The 23,646-nt window shown below is 39.7% G+C and overlaps 1 protein-coding gene across 12 annotated transcripts in view; it reads right to left on the reverse strand.

Moving 5' to 3' along the window:
• Positions 1–23,646, reverse strand: part of L3MBTL3 (L3MBTL histone methyl-lysine binding protein 3) — a 57,818-nt gene that overhangs the window by 15,203 nt on the left and 18,969 nt on the right. For all 12 annotated transcript variants that reach the window (XM_081907098.1, XM_081907095.1, XM_081907100.1 and 9 more), the window contains 10 exons: positions 22,799–22,883; positions 21,599–21,690; positions 17,393–17,497; positions 16,718–16,853; positions 13,868–13,959; positions 12,946–13,097; positions 7,453–7,529; positions 4,172–4,257; positions 2,199–2,309; positions 846–960 (listed from right to left, as the gene is read on the reverse strand). In XM_081907098.1, the coding sequence (XP_081763224.1) occupies positions 846–960; positions 2,199–2,309; positions 4,172–4,257; positions 7,453–7,529; positions 12,946–13,097; positions 13,868–13,959; positions 16,718–16,853; positions 17,393–17,497; positions 21,599–21,690; positions 22,799–22,883 (1,051 nt within the window). The remainder of the gene's footprint in view (positions 1–845; positions 961–2,198; positions 2,310–4,171; positions 4,258–7,452; positions 7,530–12,945; positions 13,098–13,867; positions 13,960–16,717; positions 16,854–17,392; positions 17,498–21,598; positions 21,691–22,798; positions 22,884–23,646) is intronic.

The following is a 23,646-nucleotide window of genomic DNA, read 5'->3' on the forward strand; positions in this document are numbered from 1 at the left end:
ATCTTGTTAGTCAAGAACTGACAAGTATTTTGTTCTTTAATAAATTATGACTCGATTGTATGAATATTGAATCAAACAATGATTTATGTTGTTCTGCACATAAATATTCCTGCATTCAGGATATAGATGCAATTTCTTTCACAAGCTATTAAGAATTTATTTCTTCTATTTTGTTTTTGAAAATTTAACTCCTCCTGCAAAAAATGAACACCCTCTTCCGCCCAGAAAATTTTTCTCAATAAGGAAACTACAACTTAAGAGGTTAATTTATCAATTGTTTCCAAGAGCAAGCATTATTCTCAACTGATCCTCCAAGTATTCACTTCTAACTACAATTCTATGATTCTATAAACTATTACAGCAGTAACTGACTTGGCTCTAATATGCCACATCACTTTTTCTAAGTCAATCACATACTTTAGAAATATTTCTTCAGAATCTAGAGGATGTTTTAAAAGCATTCGTATACTGGTTTCTATTTTTTACAGTGAAATAATAGGGATGCAACATTTAATCAACAAAAGGGTTAGATCAATTGATTAAGCACATAACAAAGGTTTTTACAAACAAAAACAAAAACTGTTCATCCTTTGTTCAGAATGTGAATTTATAAAGAGCTATAATTTTGCCATGATCTGCAGTAACGTGAATTCATATTTAATATCAAGTCAGAAATTAAGAATATCACTATTTCCAGTCTCCAGTATCAAGGTTATTTGCTTCAAAGATACTGGCTTTGTTATGCATACTAGACTTATTCATTATTACAGAGGTGGCATCAAACAAAGGGCAGGTATTCAATATCCTTTCTTTAAACTTCTACTATATCTTATAGAACATCTCACTAAGTGGGGGCTGAAGAGGATGTCCAGTTTTCCCACACCAGCCAGCAGGATGGATATCAGGGCTATCTGCATCGATCCAATAATCATAAATACTATCCCAGCCATCAAAGTGGACCTAGAACACAAAGGAATATTACATTTCAAACTTAAGCAAAGTTCTATTCCCATGCAATCTCCAAGAGTGCTTGGCTTTCATTAGAGAACATAAGGGTTAAGAGAATCCATTTGTTCAAATTTCAGGCATTATGTTTTGGACAAGGGTGTGTGGGAGAAAAAGTTTGTCAAGTAATTCAGAATTATCTACCAGGCTCTCGTCTTACAAATTACAACAGCTTTTGCATTTACTGAGATAAGAAATAGACCACAATGACAACTAGTTTATTAAAGTGTTGATGCATGAGCTTAACAATTTCTTTAGTACAGAATGGTCCTCAGTATGAGTCTATGTGAGGCCAGAATAACTTGTGATGCATCAAGTTAAACACAGCTCACTGACCATACAGTGAAGCTTCTCCAGTGCTTTTGACAGATCCTATTGTTGCAGTCACAGGCGTACAATAAAAATAGGGCACTGAGCCCCTGATGGACCGCCACAATTTTTGCCCCACCCACATCCCCCTGAAATTCCCCTGCCCCAAACACACCAGTTATACTGTTACTATGCACTAAGTAATAATGATAATGATGATGATGATAAAAAGGTTAAGTACTATCAAGAACAGGATGAAAGTTTTGAGGACTTAAGCTTGCATTATTTGAGGCATCTAGTTCTGGTTTTCTAAAATTATTCCTCATCCTGCAAGCCATAAGTGATACCAAACACTGTAGATATGCGAGAAAGTAGTTCCGAAAAAGAACCAGCAGATAAAAGCGCTGTTAACAAGTCATGGAGTTTAAAATACGTACGGTAGTAAAAATGTTTTAAATGTTTTCTTTCCTTGCTAGTTTCATTTTTATATCATATCTAAGAGGAAATGAATGGGGGTCTGAAGGACTAGCATCGTACAAGATGAAATAGGAAATGACTGAACGTATACCTTTATTTCAATACTTTTTGGATACAATGTACCAAGCAATACATTTCAGGTGGAATTTGCAGTAAAATGACTGGAGATTAGTGCTCAACTCAGCCGGAACTAAAGCCTCATGTGTGATTATGGAACTGCTGGGTTTGCAGGCTTCTTCATTCACTTTAATTGAAGGAAATCATTTCTACGCCTGTGGATGTTTGTTCTCCCTTCTATGGGAGTGAATGGAGAAGCCATGTGGGACAGTGTGTGTAACATGATACCACCACTCAGAAGGGATTGTTCAATACAGTAATTTTAAAACATATTTAAAAGTATGAATTACTTTAATTCTGTGGTCATCAGTATCTACCACGGTTGCGACCCTGATTAGTACAGGATTTCTCTTGTCAACTACTTCAAGTTTCATATTCTTCTGGAATCCATGAGAAGGTTTCTACAACAAAGAAGAGATTGAGCTGCTTATTATTTATATCCTTCTTTTCTATTAAAAATAACCAAAAGAAAATATAAAAGAATTTTTTTAAAAAAAATTAATCAGATTTGTTACAGCTGCTCCCATAGTTTACAATTAATAACTGATGTCAATTAAACTAAAAATTTAAAACAGCATATGCACTTACTTAAACCGGCAATCACAGCTTTAAAAAAACCCCTTTGTTAATGACATTGTGTTTTGTGTTGTAAGCAATTGTGTCCTTCCACTGCTGAAAAGCTCTTTGGTCCAGCTGAGACTTCTATGAGTGGGAAGTGGGAGGAAATGGTTATTGCAAATTTCCCTTTTCCTATGTCCAGCCCTTTTAATACTGTTGAAATGCTTTGATGGGATTTCAATCTACACTTCCCACATCTACCTCTAGTGGGAGAAATTATTTAGCTTCTTCATTATACAGTAGGGTGGAGAAAGAAAAGACATACCCAATAAACATTTGCCTGAGCATTTTGCCTTGACAGCTACAAAATAGCAATATTATTATTTTGATATGCATGTTGATTGCAAGCTGAAAAGCCGATATACTATTATATGCTACTTTGTTTATAGCTCAGTTTTAAACGTGTTTGCCGTCTGCTTTGTTGTTACTGTGGCTGCCTGCTTTACTATTCTTTTTTTTTCATATTTTGCTATGACTTACTGGCCAAGACACCAGCAGAATATCTTAAGACTGTCCCAAAAGGTAGACTTTGTGGCTTCGGGATCATGCCAATTTCTCTCTCTCTTACCCTCAACCCTCTGATTTACTTAGCTGCTGTTTTTGTGTACCTGCTGAACTGAAACTTGCCTCCAAAGCTGAAACATTGGTAGCTTTTAAACCATTAAGGTTATATGTTTATATATAACACCTAAGCTAAATAATTTTATAAAACAATGAATGGTATGGATAGAAGGAAAGTTTTCTTCCTCTCTCAAAAAACTACAAGTGAGGGTCACCAACAAAACTGACTGCCAGCAGAATCTGAATAGAAAAAGGAAGGAATTATTCATATACTGCACAGTGAATTAATAGAATTTATGGCTAATTATAGAATCAGTCTCTTCTTTCTTAAACTGCCAGCATGCAGGAGCTGGCTGGACTAGGGACCCTCGCTTGCCATTTGTGTTTGAGAGGGGGAAGGAAGCTTTGGGGCAAATGAGCTTTTTCCCGAACGCAAACTACAGCTATGCATGCTCACAATATGGAATCGGATTCCACGCAGTGGTGCCACACTCTGGATTTCCCCTCTCCACTCTGGCAATTTATGGAGGAAAAAACACTCACACATGTGTAGAGTTTGGGCCTGAGGTAGTGGTGGTCACTAATTGATAGGCATTTATTTATTTACTATTTGATGATTCTCCTTTCTCCTGGAGCCCCTGCCCTGCCAGTTCTCCAAAGCAGATTTTCAAGGGGCACAAGGGAGCTGCAGGGGAAAAGGAAGTATCACTGAAAGTCCCCTCTCTTCTTTCCTATACTGTCACATGAGCAGAACTCCTCTCAGGAGAAGAAGAAGAAGAGTTTGGATTTGATATCCCGCCTTTCACTCCCCTTCAGGAGTCTCAAAGCGGCTAACATTCTCCTTTCCCTTCCTCCCCCACAACAAACACTCTGTGAGGTAAGTGGGGCTGAGAGACTTCAAAGAAGTGTGACTAGCCCAAGGTCACCCAGCAGCCTCATGTGGAGGAGCGGAGACTCGAACCCGGTTCCCCAGATTACAAGACTACCGCTCTTAACCACTACACCACACTGTAGAAGCCACAAAGCATAGGAACAGCCATGAAGCATGAGATAGGCATATGAGAACACTGCACATTTTTCTTACCACTTTAAAAGCCCTGGCAGGTGCTGGTAAAGAACTAGTTTCTTCCAAATATTTCTCCCAAGAAAAATGCTTGGCATGTGGATAGTCTGGAAAATAAATGATGATACAAGATGTAATTATGTCACGCAACACAGAGTTAGGATGTTTTTCAGGACTTGTTAGGTTTAAAGAAGCAACAGAAGAATAAATAAATATGCTTGCACTCCTTCTGCCATCCTGCAATGCAAAATATGAATAATGGGACTTGTCAGCCTCCCTGTGGACAGAGACCCAAGCTCCCAAAGCCACCTCTCTCATATCTCACCTTGAGAAGACCCACATCTATTTTTCATATTATTTCACTCCTTCTGACTAGTTTTCAGAGGATGTGTATGTTTTACTGTAATGTGTGTTGTCATACAGTTAAAACACAACATCATCAAAGAGAAGCTCCTGAACCTTAAAAATGATTAAAAGGTTATGGTAGAAGTAAGCCTCTGGCGGCCCTCAGTAACAATTATTTTAAGGATTCTGAGCAGATCAGAGTCCTGCAGTTATGAATAAATAAATGAACATTTAATCCTCACATGATCCCAGTCACCTTTCTCCTCTGCACATTTTCTAATCCTACTTTTGCTTGTTCCTCGGTTGTTCTCCTAACAACTATATGCATAAGGCCACCTATTTACCTGTCTGTGTGCTTCTCCCACACACCATATTCATTGGGACTGTCTCTTCATATTTTCCCTGTTCTTTTTCAACTACATCATTTCCAGTGTTTACACATTCACTTCCTTCAATACCCTTCCTTTTCTGCATTATTTCCTTCAGCCTTCATTTGCCTTCTGGCCTCTTCTTTCCCTGCCCCCTTCTTCTTTCCTTGGCCCTCTGCTGCTTCGTGCCACTTCCTCTTCAAAATATGTTTTTTTCTTTATTCCCCCCCCCCTAAAAACTAGGTGCTCCCTATGGTCCGGTGTGCCCTATGGAGCGAAAAATACGGTAACTGCCAAACAGCCACTTTAAGGGAGTGGTGACTCAAGAGATTCTTTGGTGTAATTACTTTTGTCCTGTCTCAAGCAATTGGAAGATGGCAACCACTTGGTGGTGTCCTAGTGCCCACTCAAGAAAAAGGGGCTCATCTCTGGAAGAGGAAGTGGCACGAAGCAGCAGAGAGCCGAGGAAAGACATGACAAAAGTTGAAGCCGGTCGACGCAGTGTGTTAGGTTTCAAACCGTTTTTGAATCCCGCTGGCTGTCTTGGCTTCCTCTTTAGCCACACACAACCTCTCCAGCCGGGAGAGGCTGTGCGTGGCTTCGTTTTTAGCCGCGGGACTGGGGCGGGGGAAGCGGAAACAGGTCCGGGAGCGGAGGCAAGGTTGCGCAGCCCTGCCACCGCTCCCGGAGTTTGTGGGCTGGGGGAGCGCTCCAAAGGTTTGCGGACAGCTGCCTGAAGCCCGGGGAGCGCAGTGGGAGTTGGCACTGCGCTCCCCAGGCTTCGGGCTGCAGGCTGCTATTCGCAAGCCTTTGGAGCCCGGCGGGAACTCCCGCCGCGCTTCGAAGGCTTGCGGATAGCTGCCCGAAGCCTGGAGAGCGAGAGGGGTCGGTGCGCACCGACCCCTATCGCTCTGCAGGCTTCAGCGAAAGCCTGCATTCGCTCCATAGGACGTACACACATTTCCCCTTCATTTTTAGAGGGGGAAAAGTGCATCATATAGAGCGAAAAATACAGTACTCATGTTACTGTAAACACAGGCTTCAAAAACAGTTTGAAACCTAACACACTGCGTCGACCGGCTTCAACTTTTGTCACGTCAGGGCTGCCCAGCATCAGGTCCCCATTCCTTCTACTTTGATTGAACATCCCGAAAAGGACTTCAGTGACATCAGAATAGTTCGTTCAGTCAAGACAGTGGCTTCATTACAACTATAGATTTAAAAATAAGATAACGCCACTTATTAGAATCTCAGGTATAAAATAAGACTGGAATTATTAGAATACATAAAGAACCAAAAGTGACAAAATTCTGCTGTGACTCTGAGCATCTAAGCATCGAAAACTAAAAGGCCTGTGCATTCCAGCTCTTAACGTTTTACTGAGTCAAGTGCTAATCTGAACCTTTAGGAGTTACACATCAGCTTTAAATGCAGATAGTCCCCTGCCTAGCCAGTAATATCTTGGCAAAGCTGCTTTTTAGACAAAATTTCCACCAACACTGTAAATGCAGAATATAGCTTCATACTGGCTACTATCATGAGGGAAAATATTGTCACTGTGGGAAAGCCAATTGAGTTTTCTCTGTTTATAAAATGCATACTGTTAAAAGGTAACAGCTTACAAAGCATTACTTATCCAAGTGACTCATAATATGATAGTGAATTACACCATCACTCTGTGTGGGCTATTTTACAAAACTCTCTACTAGCAAGCTACAATTACATCACTTGCAGGTTCAATATTTATAGTACATTTAAGAAGATTTTCATGCTCTAATTTCATAGCTCCAAGGTATTATTCATGATTTCCACAGTTTATTGATTCTCATCTGCTAGTTATTACCGTTTTCTGTAACACATTTTCTCTTTTGCATGGTAGTCTTTTCACTTTATTCACATAATGGCTTACATGAGCTCCCTATTCTGTTAAAATTCAGCACAGTTAAGGGTTGTAGTCAATGGTAGCTCAGCAGTAGAGCATCTGAGGTCCCGGTCTCAGTCTCCAGCTTCTCCAGCCAGTCGGTCTAGACAATACAGTCTTACCTCAGAAGTCGAACGGCATCCGTTCCGGAAGTCCATTCGACTTCCAAAATGTTCGAAAGCCGCACCAGACATTTAGATTCCAAAGAACGTTTGCAAACCAGAAAAGTCACTTCCAGGTTTGCAGCATTCGGGAGCCAAAGCATATGAGTGCCAAGGCATTCGGCTTCCAAGGAACTACTGTACTGAGCTAGATGGACCGATACGCTTACTCAATATAAGGCAGCTGCCCACTATGTCCCTAAGTTGCTATTGGAAGAAAGACAAGAATCAGGTGCCCTGATTTGTATGAGTTGAAGCTCTGTCTGTCAAAACAAAGCCACTTCTGGATGTTCCTCTAAAATCTTAAGTACTTTAAGGATGATCAGGATTTCACCATTTCCAGTGTACATAATATTCTGGCATAATTTTTTATTCTCTCCCTTCTCCCATTATTGTCCCTGCAAGCTCACTTTTAAAGTGAGAGGATTTTTACTCTAAGTAATCCCACATTACAATTTCTACTCTTGTGAAATAAAGTTGTGCACAGACGTGCTCTTTCATACAGACCTCGAGGGGTTACAAGGGTCTTTCTGTGCTCTTTACACCAGCCAACAGGATGAATATGTGGACTAGCCGCTTCACACCTGCAGGAGAAATGTTGATTTAGTTAGATTTCATTTCTATAAATGTCTTAAACAGCTTTCTAGGGTCTGTCTAAAGCAGCTTATGGTCAACAGAGATCTGGGCTGCTTGTAAACAGAAATGCTAGACAAGCTCCACAGCTCTAAGAAATAGCCTCTCAAAGGAATTTTGTCTGAGCACATTAATTTTTGGCCTAAAACATTCAGCTAAAGAATTGGTCCAGCCTTACAAACCGTTCAGAAATTACCCAGTGAAAAAATGGTTACCTGCAAACACAATCCTAAGACACTAATATAATGACCCAAAAAGGAAGGCGGGGGGGGGGGAGAGAATAAAGTGCACTGATTTTATTCACCGTAAGTAACTATTTGAGTGGCTAGTTACAAGCTTACATTTTGTAGCTTTTTTGTTCTTCCAATGTGTATGTCTGAAGATGTTTTTAGATGCTGTGAGTTGCATATGCAAGCATATGGAGGAGAAGCAAACATTTAAGCCAATAAAATACAAACTGTGCAAATTGTTCTATTGTGGTAGAACTAGCTCTCTAGTTCAGTAAGATTGATAGGCAACTCTACAGAATCCTGTCTGAAGACTCTGGCATAATGTATATATGCTTATGAACCTTTCTTCTTTTCTGAAAAAGAGCTCTCTCATTTGTAAAGCACTTGTATTACCATGAGCCCCTGAATTGTAAGTAATCAGGTAATAATAGTATTTCGACAGTTTAAAAAATAATGAGTCATAGCTGCATTATAACAAAATGGAAAGGGTATAGAGACAGAAATTCCTTTAAATATATATACTGTTCTGAATACTGGTCTTTGCTGAAGAGGAATAACTCTAATAATACACAAGTCATCTTATAGCACCATCTAGTGCTCAGATGTCAAACTCACTGTAAACATATGTAAAGTTAATTTAAGGAAATGCTGAAATATCATATGTTGCTATGAAGAGGTGGTTCTTCCCTTCTCACAGCCCACCTAAGCATTTCTGAGTATCCTGAAGGCTTTTGAGAGTGACTTTTTTTTTAACCTAAAGTAAGCTTCTAGCATCCACAAAATTAAAACGAAAACCCATTCATCTCATTTACATTTTTCAACTCTCACATTTAATTAAATAGCAAACAATTTAAAAAAATATTTATAGACGGTGAGCAAAAGGAGAGCAACATAAATGTTGAGGTAATAACTACATGTTACAAATCTGCAATTCTTTCCCTCACTCAATAGCCAAGCTGCTTTAATTTCCAATAAGCAAAAGATTCATATATTTTACCTTTAGGAATGAACAGCTGTACCTACCCCATATTCCATTCAGTCTGAAGACACTTTTCCCTGACAAAAGTTTGTTTACATTCATTTTTCTTGACAAAAGTTTGGGGGATGGGAAGATATATCATGCTTAAGGCAGCTGAGGTAGCTCAATCAGCTTAATATCAATGTCATAGGTTCGAGCCCCATGTTGGGCAAGATTCCTGTTTTGCAGGGAGTTGGACTAAGGACCTTTCTGGCCCCTTCCAACTCTATGATTCTATTATTCCATGAAACATGAAATTCTGCTGTCAGATACCAGGTGTGGGGGCCACTCTCCTGTGGATTCATCCCAGTGTAGCTGTAACTTTTTAAAGGACCACATTATTTATTTGAAGGTCTACCTACATCCATGTGAGCCTGCCCAGCTCTAAGATTAGTATCTGGGGCCTTGCTAGCTGGCCTGCCCATTACAGTCTACCAGGCTTGCAGGCACTATAGGCGGGGCCTTCTGGTGGCAGCCCCGAGCCTTTAGCACTCCCAAGACAAATACAGCATAAAATGCCCTATCTTTTTAAAATGGACCCTAAAATCATTTCTGTTTCAATATGCATTTTAATAAGTTTGTTGTGAGCTTGGCTTCAAAAACTTGTTTTAAGCTGCTGATATTTCAATTTGGGAAATAGCTTTTTGTATTTTAAAAACTGTATTATGGCATTTAAATTGTGTTTTGCCAGCTGCCTTGAGAGGGCTCTGCTCTGAAAGACTGCATATAAATACCTTAGGGGAAAAAAAGAGTGAAAAGGTCTGCAACCGTGGGTGTTGGGTCAATCACAACTTCATGTTTGGGAGCCTGTGCCACTGGGCCCACCTGCATTGCTCCAAGCTCTTTAAAAGTTACAGCCCTGCCAAGGGATGAACCCCTGGGAAACGTGATGCTGTTATAATGTTTAAAAGGTGCCCATATCCCATTTAAAATCAATGAGACAAGCTAGTCAAAGTCAAATCCCAGCGCTTTCAACAGAACTTGAATGCAGCATGTCCACAACGTTTAATGCCGACGGGATCAAGCAGCAGCTTTAAACAACCTCCCTGTGTCTTCAGAAAAGGTTCTTTTTCTTCTGTTCCACGGTATATTTTCTCTTTTCTGCTTTATCTTCAGTTTCTTTGCCCTTTGACATTCTGCAGTTTTATTCTGCCTTTGCTCTCAAGCTCTCCTAGCAACCAACCCCACCTCCTTAAGCAAGTCTGCCTCACACTTAAACATGAATGACTAGCTCAAGAGTATCAAAAAACATGTTAAAAGCAAAGCAATGGTCACCCGTTTCTGTGGCCAAGCATTGGGACAGCATTCATTCACACTAGAAAAAGGAGATGGAAGGTTTCATGGCCTAAACATCAGACTACAGTGGTACCTCGGGTTACAGATGCTTCAGGTTACAGACTCTGCTAACCCAGAAATAGTACCTCTGGTTGCTTCAGGATGAGAACAGAAATCGAGTGACGGCGGCACAGCGGCAGCAGGAGGCCCCATTAGCTAAAGTGGTACCTCAGGTTAAGAACGGACCTCCAGAACCTCCAGGTACCACTGTATTATTAGACTTCCATGTCTAAAGGCCCACAATCTGCATATCCAGTTTAGAAATCAAAATGTTAACATGTGCCCTTACCAAAGCAGAACAAATGTAAACCATGGCCTGCGTCACATGACAGGGAAGTCAAAATATGGCTTTCTAGAATGGTACAAATGTGCTGCCTCCTGAGAAGTGATCACAACCACTTTGCTCCTTGGCTTAGTGATTGTGCTAAAAGGCTTGGAGAGGAGCAAAGCAGCTGAAATTACTTTCCCTGGCAGTATGCACATTTGCATGAAGCCAAGGTTTGGCTTAGTGTCATGTGCAAACACAGCCAATGAGAGAAACAATAGTGCCTCAATTTGAAAACCAATCTAAGGAAGCTTTATGGAGAACTCAAACGCTTGTTCGCTATTTTTCTTTTAAAAAATAATGTTTATTAAAGATTTTATTGGTTTACAAAAGTATGTGCATTGTCTCTTCTTTCATGCTGTAACGTCTTTTCTACAGATCAGTTACATTTGTTATGAGATGTTAGTGTTGGGTATAGTAAAAGGTCAGGGGAAAAGAGTGGGGGAGAGGGGTGGTGGGGAATTTATATTCTTTTTTATAGTGTACGTGTGGGGTTTTGTGTCAGCATCAGCTGGGTAGGTTCTCTTTCTATTCGCTTGATACATTTCTTGCTCACTATTTCTGAGTCTTTGCCTCTAGTAAAGTTATTGTTCAACTGTGCATTTTGACATTTTTCTGATGGACCAACAGCATTTCCTATGCTTTTTACATTACAACGTGGTATCCTTTAATTGAACGTTTAAGCCAAAGCTTTATAAAAGCATAATGACAGTTCTGCAGACAAAGTATAATGGAACTACCATTGACCTGCTTATTGGTTTGCAGATCCAATTTCTTTTGATGATCGTTTGATAAGATCTTGAGGAAATTTAATTTATTTATATGAATGTTTATACACTGCCAACTAATAAAAAAGAGTATTGTAACAGTGTACAATAACATCATTAAAACATCATAAAATTAGATAATTAGGTAATAAAATAAAGGACAAATGACCAACACTGAATGAAATTAAAACTCTAAAAATGCTTGGTGGAATGTTTTCAGCATCAGAATTGTGGGTGTCTCTCTGAATTCAATAGGAACATTGTTCCAAAATTCTGGCTGACACTATGCTAAAATCCTTAGTTCCTGAGAGGATGCTCTTCCTAAGTAACCAGCTCAGCTAATTTCACTGATCAGTGGTGTATGTGAGAGCAAACTATTTTTCTGGCAGACAGCTTTTTGCCACTTAATGTGCAACTGTCATCCATATTGTTGGTGTTGTTACTATGCTAGAAGGAATGCTCTCTGTGTAATATTCCACAGCTGGCCTTGTCTATGTTAGCATCTTTCGTTCTCCTCATGAGCAGCACATGCAAGGGCAATGTTGCTGGAAAGATTAGGAAGGAGGGAAGGTTTGAGAACCTGTGACCTTTTCACCTGGCAGAGAACTTCTCGAATGGCTTTTCCATTTGGGCCCTTGCAAAAAGAGTTCTGTGCAGCATTTTGAAGTCCTGACAAACAGCTGATTGTTGAGGCTTCAGAGCACCACTTCGCATGATGTTAATGGCTGGGGGCTAGGAGATATAAAGATCTGGCTCAGCGGCCATATCCAGTTCCCCACCCACAGCAAAGAACTAAGAAATTCAAACATTAACAGCACTTGCAAACTTTTATATGGGGGGGGGGGGAATGCACACACTAATCAGACCATAGAATACTTTGCATCTTTCAACAACAGTGGTACCTTGGATTAAGTACTTTATTCATTCTGGAGGTCTGTTCTTAACCTGAAACTGTTCTTAACCTGAAGCACCACTTTAGCTAATGGGGCCTCCTGCTGCTGCCGCGCCACCGGAGCCCAATCTCTGTTCTTATCCTGAAGCAAAGTTCTTAACCTGAAGCACTATTTCTGGGTTAGCAGAGTGTGTAACCTGAAGTGTATGTAAGCTGAAGCGTATGTAACCCGAGGTACCACTGTATTGTCAAAAATCTAGGGGCATCTTAATGAAATATAGGCACTACTGTTCATAGCAACCACGGGGGGCGGGGAGTGAAAACAACAAATTAACAAGGTAGAATTTTGGTGATGCTTATTACAGTGGTGCCCCGCAAGACGAAATTAATTCGTTCCGCAATTTTTGTCGTCTAGCGAATTTTTCGTCTTGCGAAGCACGAAATCCCATAGGAATGCATTGAAAATCAATTAATGCGTTCCTATGGTCAAAAAAAGTCTAAACAAAGCCAAATTTGGTACAACAACAGTTTATTAACTGCTCTTTAAAGTCACACATACTGTAAAGAGCAGTTCAAAAACTGAAGGGAAAATAAATTAACTTTATAAACAAAACATGTCTTTGTTTTTAGACGTCGCGAGACGTTTTCGTCTTGCGAAGCAAGCCCATAGGGGAAATTCGTCTTGCGAGGCAAATCGAAAATGGAAAAACCTTTCGTCTAGCGAGTTTTTTGTCTTGCGAGGCATTCGTCTTGCGAGGTACCACTGTATTCCAATAAACAAGCTATTTAAAAAGGCATACCAGTAGTCATAACTCTCATCCCAGTTGTCAAAATGAACCAGAAAACGACTGTCCACAATGTCCGTTACTGTAGCAACACATATGAATGCAGGGTTCTTTTTGTCTACTGCTTCAAGCTTCATCCCCACTCGAAACCCTGATGGAATCACAGTCTAATCAAGGAAAAGTTTAAAATTAACAATGAACAGAGAACTGGTCTATTTAAGTACCTAAAGGACTATATAAAAGAAATAAAGAAATGCAGATTAATAATAATAAACCATGCATCCAAAAGTCTCTTGACTATCCCCAATCAAACCACAATCTTGCTACTAAAAAGAAAGGAGTCCCAGCTGTATGGATGAGCCAGTAATTCACATGAAAGTGGCAGAATAAAACAATTTTCAGCATCATGCTTTATCATGTATTAATCTTTTTAAAAAATTCTTAACTATTATGCCCTGTCCATTTCAGAATGACAAAAAAAGAGATTTACTGGCCATTTGTAGTTTTGTGCTGCCTGAACAGGTGATGGATACAAGCCACTGTTTACAGTAGTTGCTCCTGATCTCTGCATACTTTGTAAGCCAGTTGTCTGTTTCACCTCACCAGGTATTAGATACACATTTGATACAAACCTGTGGGAAAATAGTAATCTGTATCCACCCAGGACCTATCTAATTGCTGTGTTACCGCAGATCAACAGCTTCACATAAGATTGTCTTGGATATAAGATGAACTATCTCCCTCAATATAATAGTTTAAATTTCAGCATGGAAAACAGGCAGGGATTGATGGGTGTGAACCCAACTCTGTATTTACTTGGGCCGTTTCCCTTGTTTTAGACTAAGGGTTTGAGTCATAATACTAATGAAAAACCATGTAATCATAATATAAAAAGCTACTATCAGCAAAGAAGCAGGGATAATAAGAGAAAACTCACTGAGTTTTGGTTTTCAAACAAGGATTTAGGAGCAGCTTGAGCCTTACATTTCTTCAGATATGAGGGCCAATTAAATTCATCTTCTTTATATCCTAAAGAAACACATAAAAAGGAAGATAAAATACCACACCTATTAAACTTGTGGCGCACTTGTGTCAACTGCAGACACACCTGTTAGCACAGTACCTCAGTTTCACTCTGCCAAATCATTCAATCCCAGAATTAAGTGGAAAACAGACTGTTTCTTGCAATTTGCTGATTTGGTTGGAGGGCATTTAGTCTTGAGGATGATGCTTCCTACTGGACTTGATGGGAAGACTCTATCCTCCCCTTCTAGTGGAGGAATTATCCCACCCTCCAGATCAACTGGCACAGCAGAAAACAACTTCTCATCCCCAAATAAGCAAAACTAAAAAACTGGAACCATAGCTATTCAAAGAGGAAACAATAAAAGAAACAGTAGGGTCAAGGTGGGGACAATATTTCAATGGCTGCTGAGAACAAGGGGTTGGAATGAAGCAATCACATGGCAATTGCTCAAACATCAGGCCACACCATCTCAATCACCCACCTGTCCGAGGTGACGTAATTCCAATGATAAGGAAAAGAAGGAGCTAGGCCTCCACTGGAGACAGCTCCTAACAACGGGTGTAGTTAGACTGAGGATTTATTTCTGCCCTCTGGAACCAAGCAGCGGCAAAATCTGACACAGAAGAATATCCCCCATTTAAGTCTGTAGGGCTGGTAACCTCTTGGGGAGGGAAAACTACCCTGAAGGATAAGAAACGTGGGGCTGCTTGGTTTTGTCCTGCAACTATGTAAGATGAGCCTCAAGTGCCTTGACAAACAGATTGGTCCTTGAGAGAGGCAAGGATGACACGATGTGCCTGAAAACTGGAACTAACAACTCACTGCTGCAACCCCACATTTCTATGCACAATGGTGGTGGAAGCCATATGAGGCCCTATATTGAAAAACATCAAAGGAGGTGCCAGCTGCCAGGGCATAGTAGTATATATTCTTAAATCCATTCTTAACTGCCTGGGGGATATCATCCCTGGCATTCAGCTCCTCCACTCACATACATGAATAAAGCCAGAGGAAAAAAGGGAAGCTGTGGTGGCTGACTTGAGTGCCACTGCATCTGCTTCAAAACTCCTATGAAGGGCCCTTTCCACCCTTCTGCCACAGGGATCATTTACAGGAGGATCTACAACCAGAAAATGCAATCACTGCATCATGCCACATGCAAAGGTATAATGTTCACTGCAATCTTAATCACTAATTTAGTCTTGTCCAGTTTGTCCCACTCTGCTTTCCATGTAGTACAGTTCTATTGTGAAAAAGCAACCCTGGGAGGGGTGGCTAAACACGTGGGGGGAGCCTTTAGAGTGCCCTCCGCCCTAGAGTGTGATTCAGAAGATGCCAAGGGCTCTCTCTCCTCAGTTAGCTGGAGGGCCTTATGAGCCTCCAGCCTAATCTGGCAAAATGTAACTTTAAAATTATTCCTGTAGTTGGGAATGCAAAAGCTTCTACTGAAAGCCCTACTGAGACAAAACAATTAAAGCTAAGCCACAGTCATCCGTTTTCTAGAAAAGAGATGAAGTGCCTAGATACTATTTACAGACAATGCATGCTCATGAATTCTGTTCAGCTCTTATAAGTGAACAAGATACATGTCTGGGATTTATTAGCTTCTCAAAGAACAAAAGGAAGTTGGATCCCTTAGAATAATCTAAGTATGTTAAGTATGGTTTGCAGTTGTGGTCCAGAGGAACCTTACGTATAGTTTCATTTCAATGGTATCCTGTGGTGTCCATGAAAAGTGCAAGTAACAGATTAAAACAAGAGTGTGCAGTTAGGCCGCATTATGTACAAGTGTCATTAATATAATGCCAAAGCATGGTTTAGCATTATATATGGTCAACCCACTGTGTCTAAGACTGTTGATACCCACTTAGCCAGGATTAAACCCTATTGAACCTGGGATTAAATCAATTGAGTGGACACCTATTTTGATGCATTATAAAGCAACTCTGTTAGACCTATAACAAAATTGCATATATGCTGAAATGGAGGATTGCACTCTTAAATAATAAAAAAGATCTGATAAGTCTCTCTCTCTCTCTCTCTCTCTCTCTCTATATATATATATATAAACCCCAGTCTGATTTACAAATTATTATTCTTTCAGAAGCAAATTCCTGATTGTAGGACTTTAGGTTCTAACTTGGGTGGCCTGATACACTTTGTTTTTCCACCACCATTTTTGCCACTATTTTTTCTGTGTGTCTTAAAAATTCCTTTAGATGCTTACTCTTAAACTCTGTTCGATGAAGCTTAGTCCCAAGTGCATTTGGACTTTAGCTTGAACTGCAGCATAATGCTCCATAAATCCTATTGCTTAACAAAACAGAGCTTATTGTTCCTAACAGGTTCTCATGAATAGATAGCTATGAAGTTCAGAAATCAGCTCAAAGGCATCCAATGGAAATGATAAATTTACCCATCTGAATGACATCTACTCATTCAGACCTACGGGGGGTATAAGAAATACTATTAGATCTCCTTGTCCAGATTTATCCCTCAAAGAGAACAGCAATTGGACAGTAGCAATCCTAGAAGCAGGGTGGGGCGGGGCTGCTTACCTGACTTCGTAACTCCATGGGTAACCAGTAGTGACCCTGAATACAATCTCACTCAATAGACAGAGAGCCACCATACACAGGCTTTTTAGTACCCAGCATGAGAAGGACATTTCAGCACCAGCACTCAGCTGCTTTTACAAAATTCATAGAAAAAGCAATTGTCTAATATGACACAGATTTTTTTTTGTTGGTAATCTAATACCTTTTGGTGGATGAAGTTTGTGTCCTGTTTTCTCGCACCAACCAACTGGGTGAATATCAGAAGAATCAGCATTCCGCCAAAAATCGTAACACTCTGGGTATTCATCAAAGTGAAGTCTAATTCTGTAACCACAAGTCTAAATCCATAGTAGGAAAAAAGAATACAGCAAAGGAAAAATGTGTTTACATTTAAACCAAAAAGTCAGCATTAGAAAATTGGTATATGTGCAGTCAGAATCGAAGAGTTCTCAAACAAAATGTTGTAGCTTTTTATGAGATAACTTTACTTACTACCCTGAAAGGGGAAGCAATCAGAATACATAGACACAATAGAAAAACAGGTAGTAAGGTTGTAACACAGTAGTATATGCACACTAGTCCACATGTGCATCAGGGTATATTGGGCATACACATGGTATATAAATGAGAATGCTGGTATTTCTTTTCAAGACTATCTTTTAAACACTATTTTCCACCTCTCTTGATACTAGAATGCAGTGAAGTTGACTGATGGGAGATTCAGCACAGATAAAAGGAAGTACTTCTTCACACAGCACGTAATTAAAACTATGGAATTTGGTATCAAAAGGTGAGGTGGTGGCCACCAACTTTTATGGTGTTATTTCTAATCCCATTTTAAAGCTATTAATAACTGCTTGTCACTTCTGGTACTCACCTCAGCTACTGTAAGCACACAATACATTGACTGGTGCTCAGGGTCCACTCCTTCTAGTTTCATTCCAACTTTGAATCCATTTTTGTTGTATGGGAAGGATTGATACTGGAAGAAAAAGATGTCGAATTTTCTAAGTTTAGCATAAACATTTCTAAAAGATAGCCAATGATTTCAAGGGGATGTGGCTCTCAGTCCATCCAATGAACAGATCAAACTATTACTTATTTAAAACAAACCTACATAGAAGTTAAAAAATGCTTTATAATTTTGATAAATATAAAAAAACTGTATTATAAATATGGGTCTCAGTCTGCCATGGATGTTCCCTGTAGTAGCTTCTCTCTCATCTTCCAAGTCCATATTAAAAACTGCCATGTATGTTGCTGATAGACATCCTTTTGCCATCACATGGGTTCAGATATTAAGGGAACGCAACATACACAAAAGCCACTCACTCTTGTACTCATTTTGTTGTTTCCCTTCATGTCTGTACAACTGATATAGGGAACTCTGGGTCAGACAGAAGTGTTTGATTGATTTAAGTTATTTCCACAGTGAGCTGTGCCCAATGAAAATATGGAAGAAGTCTGGTGACAGTGTGAGAAACCTGTACCATGTCTGTAACAAACTTCTACCTCTGGACTCCTTAAACTTCTAAACAGATAGCTAAAGTGCAAAGCAGTGATAATGTTCCCATGAACTAAACAAAATAAATTGAAGTTGAATAGATTATCTATGTAACTTTTCCAAGGATGATATCAAAAACAGGATTTTAGATTCCCACTGGTTCCTGCTTATCCCTGGAAAAAGTACAAGAATTAATGACATCTGACATAACTTTTCCATGTGCATCCTGCCTCATTCTCATTGTTGTTTGCTGCAATAAAAATGGAGTGAAATGCTGCAAAACCTTTGGGCTGATGCAGAAATATTATTATCCTCCATTAAGAGGTTGTGTGAAGGCCGCTAGATGATGCATTGCATTCCCACAGTCTACCTGCCCATCTCTAGAATCCAAAATCCCTCCACTGTTCCTCTTTCAGTTTTAATTTCTGCAAAGTGCTATCTCAGCTTCAATATTAACTGTTGTTAGAGATTATCAACTAACCAGAATTAGAAACCACTGCAATAATAAAAATGGAACTGCAGTTAAAGGTTCCCTACAGATGTAACAGTTTGAAAACACGTCCAAGTGCAAGTAGATAAACAGGTACTGCTCCGGTGGGAAGGTAAATGGTGCTTCCATGCACTGCTTTGGTTCACCAGAAGCGGCTGTCATGCTGGCCACATGACCCGGAAGCTCTACGCCGGCTCCCTCGGCCAATAAAGCGAGATGAGCGCCACAACCCCAGAGTCGGTCATGACTGGACCTAATGGTCAGGGGTCCCTTTGCCTTTACCGATGTAACAAAGTACCCTACAAATGTAGCAAAGTACCCGACGAGTAACAAAGGCGATAAATATTATAGGATGCATCAACAAAAGCATACTGTGCACATCAAGAGAAGTAACAGTACCACTCTATTCTGCCTTAGTCAGACCACACTTGGGAGTACTGTGTCCAGTTCTGGGTGCCACAGTTTAAGAAGGATATTGAGAAGCTTGAACGTGTTCAGAGGAAGGCAACAAAGATGATCAAGGGTCTAGAAACCAATCCTTATGAGGAACAGTTGAGAGAGTGAGAGAAGATATGATAGCCATGGAGAAAGCTTGTTTTCCTCCTGAACTGAAGGGCAGGACCCAAAACAATGGATTCAAGTTGTAAGAAAGGAGATTCCAACTTAACATCAGGAAGAACTTTCTGATAGTAAGAGCTGCCTGACAATGGAGCAGACTCCCTCGAAATGTGGTGGACTCTCCTCCATTGGAGGTTTTTAAGCAGAGGTTGGTCATCTGTCATGGATGCTTTAGTTGAGACACCTGCATTATGTCAAAATATGGGTGATCTGTATGAACTCAACTGCATACAAGATTGCAGAACTAGATAAATTTTACATTGCTCATTGCTACCCAGATTCTTTAATAAATCTGTCACATAAAACGCTTCTAAAATGGGGAAAATTTATGCACCCAAGTTCCATCATACCACATACAGAAGAAAGCACAGGCAATACATACAAGTCAATTTCACCTTTGTTTCTTCCAGATAGCATATTGTAATAGTAGCAATATATTTATATCCCACTTTTCTATAGTTACACACCCAAAATGACATTAAAAAGCAAATATAAATACATAACCTTAACAATAAAACACAATATTTACATTTAAAGCAGCAATTCAGCACTATATATAATAAAGCTGTTTAGAAACTGAGTCAGCAATACAATCAGTCAACCAACCATTACAAGCTTACTGAAACAAATTGGTTTTCAGCAATATCTAAAAGAACGCAATAAAAGGCCAAATGCACCTCAGTTGCAAGGGCATTCCAGAGTTTCAGTGTAACCACTGAAAATGTTATATCTCTCTTAACCATCCATGAGAGAATTTTTTTGAGAAGACCTAATCTCAGCTCATTACAAGACAAATTAAACACACACTAATGCAATTACCAATTGAATATTTACCATGTAAAACATCATATCATCATCATCATCGACTTTTATTGCGCTAGCCAGAGGCCATGGCATCATTCAGAAAAATAACAAAAGGAAAAACAGAAATAACCATAAAAATCATCAGGCACCACACATACAATATAAACCACGGTCACAACTACGAGAATAGAAGATTCTCTAGTAAAATGTGCCAAATTAAATATCCGAATACCCTTTGCAGTTGACCGCTATTTTATCTAGTTCTTCCCTGATCTTCTTAGCTGCCATCGCAGTGCTACTTTATAAGTTACAAAGTCATCAGTATTACTCAGCAGCCATTTCACCCTTTCCACCCTATTCAAGTGAGTTCCATTCGGAAACAGGTGTTTTATGAATCTGTCTCTTAGGTCTATATATAACGGACACTGCAATAAATAGTGGCACAGGTCCTCCACACAGGATTGCCAACACAGACAAAGTCTCTCTTCATAATGTACTTTGCCGTAGCATTCATCCAACACCACCGAGGACATCAATTGGAATCATAATTCTGTGAAAGAGATTATTCTAAGCACGGCAAGTTGGAGCTTTGACAGGTAACTGGCCCGGGTATGCTCTGTTTTAATAAGTGGGAACCATGGCGAACTCTTGGTAGAAGCCATCATGGTTCAATCCCTTTCTGCATCGGACCTAAAGAGACAACCTCTTAAGTGCCTCTTGTCCATCTCCGTAATCACCTGAAAATCTTGTAATTGATACTGGGACAAGAGGCGCTGGATACTGTCCTTCCAACATTTGGTCTGTTTCTAACATAGCGGGGAGTCTCTCCTCCGAAAGAAATTTAAGTCTTTTCATATAATTTAAGCACAGGTAATCAATTCTAGCCTATATTGTTGTCATGTCAGCTTCAACACAGAGAAGAGCAGCTGGAGTCCCGCTGGGGAGTGAGAGCACTTCCCTGAGGAATTTGTTCTGCGGTATTTCTAAGGCTTTGCTGGCATTTGGCTCCATGCCCCATATCGCTACTCCATGAAGCATCCGGGAGACCACTTTACTGGCATAGATTTTCAACGCAGGTTCCAATAGCTGACCACCCGAGGTAAAACAGAATTTCATTAACGCCCCACAAGCTTTCTGTGCTTTGAGTTTCGTAGCCTCGATGTGCCCCTTCCATGATACCCAGATATCTGAAGCAGCGCATTTGCTCTAAGTTCTGCTGATCCATTTTCCATTTGAATCTGGGGCTACGCTTCCCAAAGACCATAATTTTGGTCTTGGAGTAATTCACAATGAGCTCTTCCCGCTTGTAATACCTGCTGAAAGCTGTAAGCAGACTGTTAAGACCTAATCGGGAGAGTGATAGGAGCACGAAATCATTGGTGTACAGCAGGCAAGATACCTTCCTATTACAAATTGATGGGGCGGGGGATTCCACCTGTGCTAGCTGTGGCACCATATAATTTATATAAAAGTTAAAAGGTGTGGGAGCCAGTATGCAGTCATATTATATGTGAACTATTTTAAAGTTTCATAAGCGAGCAAGCAAGCTAAAATGGTCATGCCAGCCATTTCAAACTTCTTCTATATTTGTACATGACACCTATTTTTTACCCGACACACAGGCCCCGTCTGCCTCAAAGAAGCAGTGTTTTAAGGTTTCAGCATACCTCTTTAAAAATCTTAGGTGGAGCTGCTATAGCCTTTTCTTCTTCCAAATACGAAGACCAACTCCATGTTTTCTTTGCCTTTGATATCAAAGCTGGAATTAGAAATTAAAATCTTAATGTAAGCAGAGTCACAGTTTTGTAACAAATTATCTGCATAAGCAGTTGTATTATACTATCATTATGGTTGTAACGGTATGAATTACAGTTCTCTTACAATGCAATTCCATAAGCTTCAGATTTATGGTTAATTTCAGTGCTACTCCATTAAAGAGAAGACCAAAGCTACATTTTTCACACCGCTGATCAGAAGCCAGCAAAGATGGATGGTTATTGCCAAAGCAAAAATTACAGATCACACTATAGAAAGCTATGGAGTTAACCGGTACTTCCTAATCCTGTTGTTTTCCTCAAATACATGTATCCACTTTGCTAACAATCTGACTCTGTGGCAATTGATTTATACTGCTTTAGGCATCTGCTAGGATTTATTTATTACTGGTTTCTATAAATCTATCTTAACTTTCAGCATGTGGTTTAGATATGAAATTACTCCCAGGAGACACCAAGCAGAGCCTCACTTCTAGTTTTAAAATGTGTGTTCTAAAGAACTATTTGAACAATTTCACATATGTGAGACACAGAAATCCTTGCCAGTATTCAAGCAATTCAATTATCTTAATTTCATTTATACTTCCACTTTAAAGCTCCCCCATGGAACGGTATAACAAAGCCAGAGCAGGAAGTTACTCAGCCAAGTAATAAAATGGAAGTACTTGGAAGGATGGTACTCTTCAATCTCTTAATTTACAAAATGCACAATATTTGTTGCATACAATGTCACAAGTGGATTAAGATTTAGACTAGTGACTGAAAATGGACCAACCCAGTTTTTACAGAGAAACTAAAAATACACCAGCATTATTGTTATAGTAAAGGGCCAGTCTTTTCCAAAATGTGACACATCATCCCAAATATTTAGGCGTGCATCTAAGAGGTTTACATGCACACTGAAATACGTAGTTTACAAACATGCATATCATACAAGGACAAATTGTCAGTGAGCAGGAATTGCCTATGGTTCCATTATGAGTGCACACTCAGTGTCCAACATGGGTTTGCTAACATAACACAGAAGAGGCCCTTTAGATGGCAGAAACTGATGTAAACCTTATACTGATATGGACTCGCATATCAACTTACTCTGTTTTAGAACTGCCATCTCTCTTTTCCTTTTCCGTGTGGCTCTCTGAGAGACTCTTAGTATCCTCCCTTCAGGTTTCTCCTCCTAAATTGCAAAATTAAAGTATACTTCACTGAAGTAACTTTGAAGCACACTGATTTTCGAAATACTTTTTTCAGGTTGCTCACTGCTGTTTTGTCATGTGTTCTCCAAGATATTACAGGGAAATCCTGTGAACATTTATTTGGAAGCAAGTCTATTCAGGTCAATGAGTCTGACTTCCTAATACGTGTGTTATATTAGAAGCTTATGAAATAAATGGAACAATAAGGTTTTAATAAGGTCCTGAAATGTTTGCTGGGGAGGCTCATGCATGGAATACAGTCTTTGTCTGACATACCCAGGAAAGACACATCCATTTTGTGCAGCAAAAAGAACTGTCTCCACCATCCATAACTGGCCCACTTTTTCTTTTCTTTTTTTAAGCTGAATTTCTGTCTCAGAGTGCCAGTGGAGAGAACCTGTCTATTTTTATTCATTCTGCTCAACCTTAGAAATAATTGATAATATAGTGGTGATATAGTGACTAGCAATGCTTTCATCCCACTGCCTGGAATCACTATAATAAAGAAGCATGGAACAGCATGATAACTCAATATACATTTTTTGTTATTTTAAACGTAAGAACAACAATGATAAAACAAGGTAACATAATTATTGACCTTGGTGGAGCTAATATTGAATACCAACCTGCTATACCAGAAAGGTTAGTTATCCCCCACAGGATACCAGTCAGGCACCAGTGACCGTAAAAGTCTTTTGAGCATTCCTAAAAGCTCTGGGAGTGTGCAGCAGCTCAAATAAATGC

This window comes from Podarcis melisellensis, assembly GCF_964234715.1.
Source record: "Podarcis melisellensis genome assembly, chromosome: 3".
Classification (NCBI taxonomy): domain Eukaryota; kingdom Metazoa; phylum Chordata; class Lepidosauria; order Squamata; family Lacertidae; genus Podarcis; species Podarcis melisellensis.